General features: G+C 44.7%; 1 protein-coding gene across 1 annotated transcript in view; it reads right to left on the reverse strand.

Annotated features, from left to right (window-relative positions):
- Window positions 1–280: 280 nt before the first annotated feature.
- Window positions 281–12,484, reverse strand: part of diaph3 (diaphanous-related formin 3) — a 384,853-nt gene continuing 372,649 nt past the window's right edge. The window contains exon 28 of the mRNA XM_056278298.1: window positions 281–663. Within this exon, the coding sequence (XP_056134273.1) occupies window positions 281–663 (383 nt within the window). The remainder of the gene's footprint in view (window positions 664–12,484) is intronic.

The raw sequence follows: 12,484 nt of genomic DNA on the forward strand, positions 1-12,484 counted from the left end.
GCAACTACACCACACCCTAATTATAACCTCCGTGTACCTACCTCTAAACAGCATAGAACTGGAGTTTATTAAGTCCTGGTTTCTGACTCCATGGTTACATTCATTAGTTTCTGGAACATTCTGAAGGTTCTCCTCCTCGCTTCTCCTACAGCTCATTCTGACACACCACTTTCTTAATGAAGGAGTGTTCCCCGCTGTAAGTGCTCAGGTATGCTTAATCAAATGTGAGTGTGAGTGTGTGTGTGTGTGTGTGTGTGTGTGCGTGGCGAGGGGGCCATTCTCACAGGGCCCTCAGTCGAGCCAGCAGAGCCTCGACATCCGACTCGCCATTGGTGCCACCACCGCCGGTGGCGGTGCTGCCGATCGAGGAGGAGGAGGACTGGGAAGTCGGGGGCTTTGCGGCAACCTCCACGTCACTGTCTATCCTTTTCTCCCTCTCCGTCGTCCCGGCCGCCCTCTCCCTCTCTGGCGCCTGGCTGTGGCCGGGGGTCTGCCTGTGCCTCTGCGTTGGCTCCGTACGTGCAGCAGCCTTGCCCCTGGCTGCAGATGGATAGCCCTCTGCCTCGTAATGAGCCTCCTTGGCAGGGGGGCCTTTCACCGCCACCGAGCCCACATTTATATTCTGCCGAGAGCGAGACCTTTGCAAAGGTGACTTGGTGTTTTCTGTCAGGGAAAGAAGAAAAAAAAAAGGGGGGGGGGAAATGTAGCTTTGTGAGAATGAGGAAAAGGGAATGAGAAATTGAGGAGATCTTGTAAAGACATTTATAAAGCTTCTGCGAGTGACTCACTACATAAATGGAAGTGTGTGTGTGTGTGTGTGTGGGGGGGGGGGGTAACCAGGGAGTAAAATGGCACTTTAGAGAGAAGGGGGGAAAGAGAGGTGAAAAGAAAGCGAGAGTTGCCAATCAGACTGCAACACAAACAGCAGCGGTGGTAAGAAGAGAAATAATTAGGTAGGGCATGTGGAGCAGCTCTTTGGTAAATACACACACACACACTGAAGAGGCAACACGGTTAAGGTGGACACACGTTACACAGAAGCACACTACACAGATGTCCGAGTGCACACACACACACACACCCATGCATACATATAATGCAGTGATGAGAGTGCACCCCCCCCCCCCGCAACAGGCCGTGGCGTGCAGCCAGCTCGCCATGATGAAATGGATATGGCTGATCAACCGCAACAGAAACTCAATAATACCCCTCCCGGTTTCCTCTCTTCAGTGTCTCTGGCCAACTCTGCCATGACGTGCCCCCCCCCCCCCCCCCGTCTCCATTAGCTCGCCTCATTCCACGATCATGCCCCCCCCCCCAGCCATGAGTCCTACTCCATCTCACCCCCACCAGTTCCTCTTCCTTCATCCCACCTTTCTGTTATGACAGTACTCTGCTCCACCTTTCTCTTATTTCTCTGGACAACCCCCCAACCCCCCCCCCCCCACACACACACACACAGCTAGCAGGACAGAGAGACAGACGGCTCACATCAGACCCAGCTTATGAATTACAATTCCCCAAGTAGATCTTAGACTTCATCATCAGTATAAGTGTGTGCGTGTGTGTGTGTGTCTATAGACACGTGTGTGTTGAAGAAAGGGCAAATCCATATTCATATGACCTTGAGCGGGAGCCAGAGAGGAGTGGCGGAAGGAAGACGCCGCAGCATTTTAAAGTTTCCTGAGCCCCAAACGTCTGGCGGGCGAGCGGAGACGAGAGGCGCTGCGCGGCTCGGCTCGCTCTGTCAGCCAATCGGTAATGAGTCTGGAGCGTGGCCAGTCAGTCATGACAGTGTGTTTTATGGGGGCTGCTGACGGATGACAAGGAGCGTCCCTGAACACCACCTCTGACAAATAAATAAGAGCAGCGGGAGGAGGAGCGGGGGGAGCAGACGCGGAGCCACGAACTTGTGCAGAAGACGTGCAGAACGCAAACACGGGCACACGTCCACTCACACCGGCCCACCTGCACCTCACACACACACACACACACACACACACACACACACACACACACACACACACACACACACACACACACACACACACACGTGTGCACGTCCAGCTTCTGCACAACAAACTATTCTGCACACAACCGACATGCAAAAATAAACAGCGGGCAACAGCGGTGGTAGTTGGGGGTTTGGTGGTGGGGATCTGCCGCGGCTTAACAGTTGCTGCCGCTTCTGCAAGCCCGAGCTGGCTCTCATGACTGCCACCTCCCTGCTCCTCCTGCCTGCTGCTGCACCGCTCGTGTGAAAATGGCGGGTCCTACTCTCCTCCTGCAAGGCCGCAATTTCGTCCATTACGCCCCCTCGGCAAGCCGAGCTTGTCCTTCATCTGGAACCCCCCCCCCCATTAAACCCAGACACGTCCAGACGCTTTCTGCATCCTCACAACTTTCAGCCAGTGCGGCTCACCATCGCCACTGTGAGGACAGGGGGGGGGGGCACACCGTACACACACCTACAAGGGTAACACATTCAACCCGTCGACTTTTTAGTGGAACAGACACACCGCGCCATGATGGCGGGCCCTACCCACAACGCCGAAGCCACTAAGCGCTGTATCGGCACATCCTCGAGGGTAGTTTCTTGTTTACGCTGCCGCTGACAACTCGGTGTTGAGTCACTTCTGTCACCTTGGAGAGATAAGCCCATGCCGGGCGGGTTGTTGTCAGACAGCTGTTGGGATGGAAGGAAGCCATCCATCTCCGCCGCACAGTAAATTCTGAAAATTACCATGTCGCCTCTTTAAGACCCCCCGGATGACCATGATGGAAATGTTCAGCATCCCTTAATCAGACCGCTCATCAGGAAAAATTACTTCTTTTCTAACGGGCTTGTAGACTTCAATGGAGAGTCCCCCTCTCCCTTTTCCCCCTACTTGTACTTGACAAATTACCCCACTCTTCCGAGCCGTCCCGGTCGCTGCTCCACCCCCCCTCTGTCGATCCGGGGAGGGCTGCAGACTACCACGTGCCTCCTCCGATACATGTGGAGTCGCCAGCCGCTTCTTTTCACCCGACAGTGACGACTTTCGCCAGGGGGACGTAGCGCGTGGGAGGGTCATGCTACCCCCCCCCCCCCAACAGGTGCTCCGACCGACCAGAGGAGGCACTAGTGCAGCGACCTGGACACATAGCCACATCCGGCTTCCCACCTGCAGACAAAGCCAATTGTCTCTGTAGGGACACCCGACCAAGCCGGAGGTAACACGGGGATTCGAACCGCCGATACCCGTGTTGGTCGCCAACAGAATACACCGCCACGCCACCCAGACGCCCCTCATTGGAGAGTTTGATAAAGGAGCTGGCAGACACAGCCACTGTTCCCTCCGCCCGTCTGTGCCACCTAGCTGGCTGTTTCGTTGAAGACTAGTTAGCGCTCCAGCTCGTGGCTCCAGCTCAGCAGTTACACGTGTCTACAACATATGAAAGGGGTCTAGTTTCCAACGCTGAGCGTCTCTCAGCAGCTGCTGACAGCGACTGTGTGGCAGAGTGAGACAAGTGGAATTGAAACAGCCGCATAGCTGCTCCGGATGGCTTGAGAACATCATCAGGAATTCAGCGACAGAACCATCGTCTTTTATTAAAAACATGATGTGATGACAACTCATGAGTGCAAGAATGCTCCAGTCCTAATAATGGAAAAAGAGTGCAGAATGTGAGCTGTTGCTCCCCCCCCCCCCCCCCCCGCTTCTTCCCCTCAGCAAATAGTGGGAGAGAGGAATTCACATTCCCTCATGTAAGATCATTTGGCCCATTTGCATTTGCCGCTTCAAATGATGCAGATGAGCCTTCCCCCTCATTTCTTCCTTGCCCTCCCTTCCCCTCTCTTCTGAAGTTTGGGGAATTTAATCTCTCTAAATGGGAGGGGAGAAGGCAGGGAGGCAGGCTGACAGGCAGGCAAACGGTAAAATGCCCATCTTTTTTCTCTCCATTTGCAAGGAGTCACTGCCAGAGTGGTCGCAGGAAGAGATAGATGTTTCAACATTTTTTAACATAAGGTTGGTCATCTAACTCTCCGATGTGGTCATGACAAAGTTATCTGCGTGCATGGGGGACATTGTGAGAGCAGAGCCAAACAATCTCGTGCCTGTGGCCGCCTGGGGATGAGTGCTTTATAATGTGCTTTTCGTTACATCACAGTTACCTGTTTGCCTCTGTCCTCTTGAGGGCTGGAGGAGAGGTATAACAGCGGTGTGACAGACAAAAGAGCAGGCAGACTCTGCTTTCTGGCCCACACCCACCTGCATTGGGCTTTGATGCAAAACATGTCTACATCATGTAAAACGTAGTGTCTTTCAGACTGAACTGCTTTACCCAGCTGGGGACACTGTTTCTGAAGTGGAGTTAGTTGAACTGAATGAAAATGAAAGGGCATAACAGCTTCTCTGGAAGGCTTGAGAACATCATCCAAGATGGAACCATGGCAATGTAATCAACGTGCAGTGTGATAGCATTTTGTAGGACTGTAACAAAGGCCCTGTCCATTAGAGTAGGGGTTCTGAAAGTGGGGTCTGCGACCCATAGCCAGGGGGTCTGTAAAATAATTTGCAATAAATTATAAAATTGTGCTGTGTCATTAAAAAGTGCGTACAGATGGGGACCATTTGTACCAACACAACAAGCATATTATGTCCATTACTCCCACCCACGTTAGCTTTGGGCCAATAGAAACGCTGATATTATTGTGTGACATCACATCAATCTGTCATGAATCCCTCACTTCACTCACGGAGTAACAAACTTAACGTACAATCTATTATGATTCATTCAGATCTTTCTAATTAATGGATTACATTAATATAACGCATTATCTAGGCACCCCAAGCACTTCACAGATAAGGGGGGAAACTCACCTCAACTACCACCGATGTGTAGCACCCACTTTGGTGATGTATAGCAGCCATTTTGCACCAGAACGCTCACCACACATCAGCTTGAGGTGGAGAGGGAGGAATCATTGAGCCAATTACACAGGGGGATGATTAGGTGGCCAGATGGAGAGAGCCAGGTTGGGAATTTTGCCAGAACATCGGGGGACCCCCCCCCCCCTTAATCTTTGCGATAAGTGCCATGGGATCTTTAATGACCACAGTGAGTCAGAACCTCAGGTTAACGTCTCATCCAAAGGACGATGATTTGAATAAGGAGCAATAAGTTCATTACTTTAAAGTTGAAGCACTTACTGAAAGTCAGTTTTACCCCAGACAGTTTCGGAATCAACTGAACCGTATTCTCAATCAAACAAAAAAAATTCATAAACCAGAGAATTGATAATGAAATCATTTCTGATCCTTTACATATTTCCCATGCTTTTAATCAGCATTTTTCATTTATCTGTGGTTGCCAACACTTGAATTCCTATGGTATGGCCAGTTCCTCAAACCATAATACTTCTAATGGTTCATTTTCCTTTAGAAAAGTCTTGCCTAGTGATGTTTTTCCATGCGATATGTGAGTTAAAAGAAACCAGTAGTGCTGATCCAGACGGTTTCAAAGCCAAATTTGTTAAACTTGCCGCTCATGTAAAAGTGTATCTTCTTGCAGATTCATTTAACTGGTCTCTGTCTACTTGTTCAATTCCCTCCAAATAGAAATGTGCCAGAGTTACTCTCCTTTTCAAAAATGGTGACCCATCCGATGTGAGTAATTATTGACCAATTTCTATTATTTGTACTATTGCTAGAATCTTCGAGAAACTTTATCACAGTACATCAATCTATTCAATATTTTATCTCCCTCTCAATCAGGTTTCAGACCTAACTTTTCCACCACCGTGGCTCTTCTAAAATTCACCAATGATGTGTTCTCTTCCTTTGATAAAGACCAATGCACAGGTGCAATTTTTATTGATCTTTCCAAGGCTTCTGATATGGTTGATCTCTACCTCCTCCTTGATAATCTCTATTCTATTTGTTTAATTCAAAATGCTCTCCTGTGGTTTAATGCCTATATTTATAAAAGATGTCAGTCAAGGTTCTTAGTCTAACTATTTAATTGTTGAAACAGGGGTTCCACAAGATTCCACCTTGGGACCACTTCTTTTTTTCTATTTTTATTAAGGACTTACCTAAAATATATTCTGTCTTGTTCATCTTTATGCTGATGACAGTTATTTACACTTCTACCTCTGATATATTACAAATCCAGAATTCTTTAGAGTGTGATTTTAATTTGGTCCAAAACCGGTTTCATAACAACAACTAGTATTGAATAAGAAGAAATTCTGCAGCATGGTGTTTGGCATGTGACACAGCCATTCATACCCCTTTGGTTTGCATATTTATTTTGATGATGGATCACCCCTTGAGAAAATTGATTAGTTCAAATATCTTGAACTTTGGATTGACCCTGAACTCTCCTTTAAGCCCCACATTGGTTTTATTATAAAAAGAATAAATTGTTGTCACTTTATTGCTCAATTAATTGTTTTACATTCTAGTCAGAAAAGGAATAATTTCTCAATTGATACTACCTATTATTGATTATGCTGACATTGTCTATCAGAACATCTTTGACACTTATCTTAGGCACCTTAATGCTGTGTATAATTTTCTATGTAGAGGGAGAGAGTTCTCTATGCATAGAGAACTCACCATTGTTTCATGTATGAATCACTTGACTGGTTGCAGCTTAACTCTAGGAGGCCATTTCAAATGTGTTTACTTTAACTGTCCTTCCTATTTGAAAAAGTTTTTGGTTCCGTGTAGATCTTCATATCCACTCAGACAAATGTAAAATCCCTTTTTTTTATCCCCAGAATTTTCAAAGTCGGAAGTCATTCCAATACAAAACTCCTTTTGACTGGAATAATCTTCCTCTTCTGCTGCTTCAGGACATCTTTATTTTCTCATCTTCAAACAACCTGTTTATGCTTTTAATTTGTGTGTATTAATTTGTGTGTACTTGAAGTCAAACCGCTTCAATTGCTCTTTATATAGATGCAATTGATTTATTAGCCGGGTCATTGTATACATTTTTTCCTGTTCTGAGGACTGGGGGTGTGGGTGAGAGAGGGTGTTCCTTATCCGGTGCGAGGTCTAAGGACAGGATGTGTTGCTGTAAAGCCCCTTGAGGCAAATTTGTAATTTGTGATATTGGGCTATACAAATAAAATTGACTTGACTTGTGCGAATTGTCTGTATCTGTGTATTTGCAGCGTATGTTTGTTATGTAATGCTGTTTCTGTTTGTATGCATTTTTCTATAGGAACTCATTGAAAATGAGATGCTACATCTCAAGGGGCTATCCTTCAATAAATTAGTTGTAAACTTTGGTCTGATAATTTTAAATGTCTAGGTTTATTAGGACCATACCAGTCTTGCTACTGCTCATTTTCTGAAAGCTTTTAAGATCAATTACTTGAAAAGTATCAATGCTGAGAAGCTGAGTCCAAATGCAATTTGAAGAAAACGACCCTCTGTTTAAAAGTATATAATTGATATTAACATGATTCAAACTGAAATGTGCTTGTTTATTACCATGAAATAGTTCTGAAGTACTTAGGTTGAAAAGTTTGAGAATACAAATAGTTCCAATAGCATCTAAGAGTACAAACTTAATACTGCTTATATTTTGCACATATATTGTTCAGACTCTGCTGTACTTTTTATTGCTGATAATTTATATTTCTTATCTCTTTAATGAATGCACCATTGTGAGGTTGACACACCTGCAATTTCATTGTGCTTGGCACAATGACAATAAAGTTCTTCTTGATCTTGAAATCATAGTAACCATATGCTTAATCGATGTTATGATTATGAGGGGGTCCTTGGAAAATGTTCTTCCCTGTAAGGGTTACCTGGCCGCAAAAGTTTGAGAACCCCTGCATTAGAGAACAAAGGCATAATTTGGTCCACTTGCATTTGCAATTCGAATGTTGCAGATGAGCCCCTACTCCCAGTCTCCTCTTGTGAAATTTGGATGATTTGATAATTTTAACTAGGAAGGGGGCTGGCAGACATAAACAGAAGAAAGCCATTGTTCTTTGTACTCTGCATGTGAAACAAATGGTTCAAGCTAGCTACATCAAATGTGTGCTCCCCCCACCGCTTGACAGAGCTATGACAGAGCTAGCAGGCCTGGCAGTTGGTTGATGGTTACTGCCATTGGACACCCTTACTTTGTTTTTTTGGTCTACAAGTGGAGTGACTCAATCATCAAAATATGAATGAAACGTGTGAACTGGTGCAAGACCAGTTGAAAAGGCGAGGATTTCCGTTTCTTTTTAAGTGACATTGTATCTGGGGATTTGGATGCATGTGGCACTCATTATTGCCACAAATTCCTATCCAGGAAACAATGTTCCTCTTACAGTTTTCATCAGTACCCTAAGAGGACACAGCACCAATGGTGGCCATTGTTAACCCGGGCCTCTGCTAATCCTGTATGGAGCCTCCACCGATCCACTATGGTCTTGTCAATCCACACAATGATTTGGCAAAATTTTATGTTGGATGCCCTTCCCGACACAACCACTGACCGGACGGGGGTACAGGTAAAGCACCGGGTGCCATCCCAGTATTAATGGACTTGCACCCATGCCTGTCACCCAACAAACAAAGTTAGCTGCATTTTAATTTTGCTGAAAAACGCACGCATGTACACACACAAAGCTCAGACATGGTCACCCAGATTTGATAATGTATATCAACATGTGGAAAAATGTCAACAGTATGTTTAGACAACATACCTCCATGTGGCAACCAGGTGGCAAAATGCAATGCAGTGGAAGAGACTCCAATGGCAAGCGTGATTATAACAGAAACTTCTGCACTTAAATATTTTTTTATATATATATATATACACACTACCGTTCAAAAGTTTGGGATCACATTGAAATGTCCATATTTTTGAAGGAAAAGCACTGTACTGTTCAATGAAGATAACTTTAAACTAGTCTTAACTTTAAAGAAATACACTCTATACATTGCTAATGTGGTAAATGACTATTCTAGCTGCAAATGTCTGGTTTTTGGTGCAATATCTACATAGGTGTATAGAGGCCCATTTCAAGCAACTATCACTCCAGTGTTCTAATGGTACAATGTGTTTGCTCATTGGCTCAGAAGGCTAATTGATGATTAGAAAACCCTTGTGCAATCATGTTCACACATCTGAAAACAGTTTAGCTCGTTACAGAAGCTACAAAACTGACCTTCCTTTGAGCAGATTGAGTTTCTGGAGCATCACATTTGTGGGGTCAATTAAACGCTCAAAATGGCCAGAAAAAGAGAACTTTCATCTGAAACTCGACAGTCTATTCTTGTTCTTAGAAATGAAGGCTATTCCATGCGAGAAATTGCTAAGAAATTGAAGATTTCCTACACCGGTGTGTACTACTCCCTTCAGAGGACAGCACAAACAGGCTCTAAGCAGAGTAGAAAAAGAAGTGGGAGGCCGCGTTGCACAACTGAGCAAGAAGATAAGTACATTAGAGTCTCTAGTTTGAGAAACAGACGCCTCACAGGTCCCCAACTGGCATCTTCATTAAATAGTACCCGCAAAACACCAGTGTCAACATCTACAGTGAAGAGGCGGCTGCGGGATTCTGGGCTTCAGGGCAGAGTGGCAAAGAAAAAGCCATATCTGAGACTGACCAATAAAAGAAAAAGATTAAGATGGGCAAAAGAACACAGACATTGGACAGAGGAAGACTGGAAAAAAGTGTTGTGGACGGATGAATCCAAGTTTGAGGTGTTTGGATCACAAAGAAGAACGTTTGTGAGACGCAGAACAAATGAAAAGATGCTGGAAGAATGCCTGACGCCATCTGTTAAGCATGGTGGAGGTAATGTGATGGTCTGGGGTTGCTTTGGTGCTGGTAAGGTGGGAGATTTGTACAGGGTAAAATGGATTCTGAATAAGGAAGGCTATCACTCCATTTTGCAACGCCATGCCATACCCAGTGGACAGCGCTTGATTGGAGCCAATTTCATCCTACAACAGGACAATGACCCTAAACACACCTCCAAATTGTGCAAGAACTATTTAGAGCAGAAGCAGGCAGCTGGTATTCTATCGGTAATGGAGTGGCCAGCGCAGTCACCAGATCTGAACCCCATTGAGCTGTTGTGGGAGCAGCTTGACCGTATGGTACGCAAGAAGTGCCCATCCAACCAATCCAACTTGTGGGAGCTGCTTCTGGAAGCGTGGGGTGCAATTTCTCCAGATTACCTCAACAAATTAACAGCTAGAATGCCAAAGGTCTGCAATGCTGTAATTGCTGCAAATGGAGGATTCTTTGACGAAAGCAAAGTTTGATGTAAAAAAAATCTTATTTCAAATACAAATCATTATTTCTAACCTTGTCAATGTCTTGACTCTATTTTCTATTCATTTCACAACATATGGTGGTGAATAAGTGTGACTTTTCATGGAAAACACAAAATTGTTTGGGTGACCCCAAACTTTTGAACGGTAGTGTATATATATAATGCAGTTAGAAGGTTAAACCATCTGCAAGGTCTATGAAACAAATGCAACTGTTCCTCGAAACAGCTGTTATCTGTTCGAATGACTTACCAGAATGCTTTTTTCACTGGCATGTCATTTCTTTTAAGCAAAGCCCAAGTTCTTCTGCCAAATGGTTCCTTCTGGTTATGATTTGCTCTGGCTACACTCTGCACCCCCCACCCCCCAACACAATCAGACACACAGGTCTGCAATACCTCTGAGACCACATGATGACCCACTGCCATCGCATGCAGTGGATATGTGTGATATGAAGATCCGTTGCATGCGATGGCGTGACCAGACATCAGTTTGCCAATATGCCTGAGTAAAAAGTGCTCAACGCTGATTTTCTTCTCAACTACACATGCAAAGACACCAGCTAAGGGCATACAAAATGCGCAACAATATAACCATGACATGCAGGATTCTGTACGAGTAGACAGCCTGGCAACACAAACATAATATAATATCTCACGCTGAGATTCAACCATGTGTAACAGACAAAAAAATGAGATTCACATCTTGCACAAGGTTTATGGAAACACACACACACACACACACACACACACACACAAAATCCACCTGATTGCTTTCCTACTTGCTGTATGTTTGTTTTACAGACCTCAAACACGATGGGAGACATCCTTTGCAGCTATCTCAAGCTGTCAAACTTGCCATATAGGCCGCCAACCAACAACTGCAAAATTACATGTCAAGAGCTAGACTCACTCACTGGCAATGAAAGGCCCTTGATCATTCAGGGCCACTGGCTGAAGCCCAGGAAAGCCATTGCATTAAATCAACGGTGCCATTGGTGGAGGTTGGCAAAACACGTGCTGTTGGTGAGTCCAGAAAGGGATTAGGATGCATTATTCCCTCGTTTGAAAGGCTTTTACCGCTTGTGATAAAGTGTTTATCATAAAAGGCCAGCAACTGCCATTCCTGAATCCAGTTGTCGTTTACATTACAAGCTAGTGAAGAGAGACCCTTTACATTGAGCTTTCTTCAAAGGAGGCTTGCTTTTTTTCTCTCCATGGGATAACAATAGCTCTGTGGATATACTGGCCTTGCCCTTGTGCCATTTTCTGGTCTTTACTTTCTCCTGCATTTTCAAGAAGTTCTCCTATTTCCCTCCCTGAAAACATCTTGATCCTGTCAAAAAAAAAAAAACCCAGTCTATATAGACTCATCTCAACTCAACAAGCTCAATTTTGAACTTCCTCCTGGAATAGAGGTTCCATAACATTTAGTATTTATTCACTTGGCTTTGAAGCGGCACATAGAAGCCACCAGACCCTTTAACCTTGATCTGGTTTGCCTAGAGTACACTCATACAGAGTGCCATCTGTGCAAACTTGAACTGGAGGTGTACAAATGGATTACACCAAAGTCTCTCAACTTCAGTCCTTAGGGCCCACGGTACTGCTGGTTATCTACTCTGCAAGGTATTGCACCTGTTTAATCAGGGAAGTTATAGCCCTGGCACTACAGGTGGAGTTAATTTACAACCTGACAAAATGGAAAACAGTACTACTGATTGCCTCAAGGACTGAAGACCAATGGATAACCATGTTATAATAGTATATACATGTAGCTATCTTCGTTATAGATTTCTGAATATGTGTGTATTAGCCTCTGTGCAGTGGATATTTGCGCTAGGCAAATAGCTGCTAAATCTTGCTGATGAAACATTTCAGTGACTTTTGACTCCTTACATGATCAAACAGTAAAACACAATTTAAAAAGTTCACAAAATCAACATTTTTACTTTCCTGAAAGTCTGCAAATCACTTTTTATCACTGGCAAAACATATGCACTTACACAGTCGGGGTTTATCTTTACTAGCTGGGATCTGAGCTTTCTGAAACCTCCATGAAGACTAGGTGGCAGATGGACAAACATTTTGTGCAAGCTCAAACCATCTTTCGCTGTTAAAAATCCACTGTCGAGATTTACTGTAAGGAAGCAATGGTGACTTTGCGCGATTGAGAGGAGGGAAAGGGTGTAGCAAACTTT

This window comes from Lampris incognitus, chromosome 4 (genome assembly GCF_029633865.1).
Source record: "Lampris incognitus isolate fLamInc1 chromosome 4, fLamInc1.hap2, whole genome shotgun sequence".
Classification (NCBI taxonomy): Eukaryota; Metazoa; Chordata; class Actinopteri; order Lampriformes; family Lampridae; genus Lampris; species Lampris incognitus.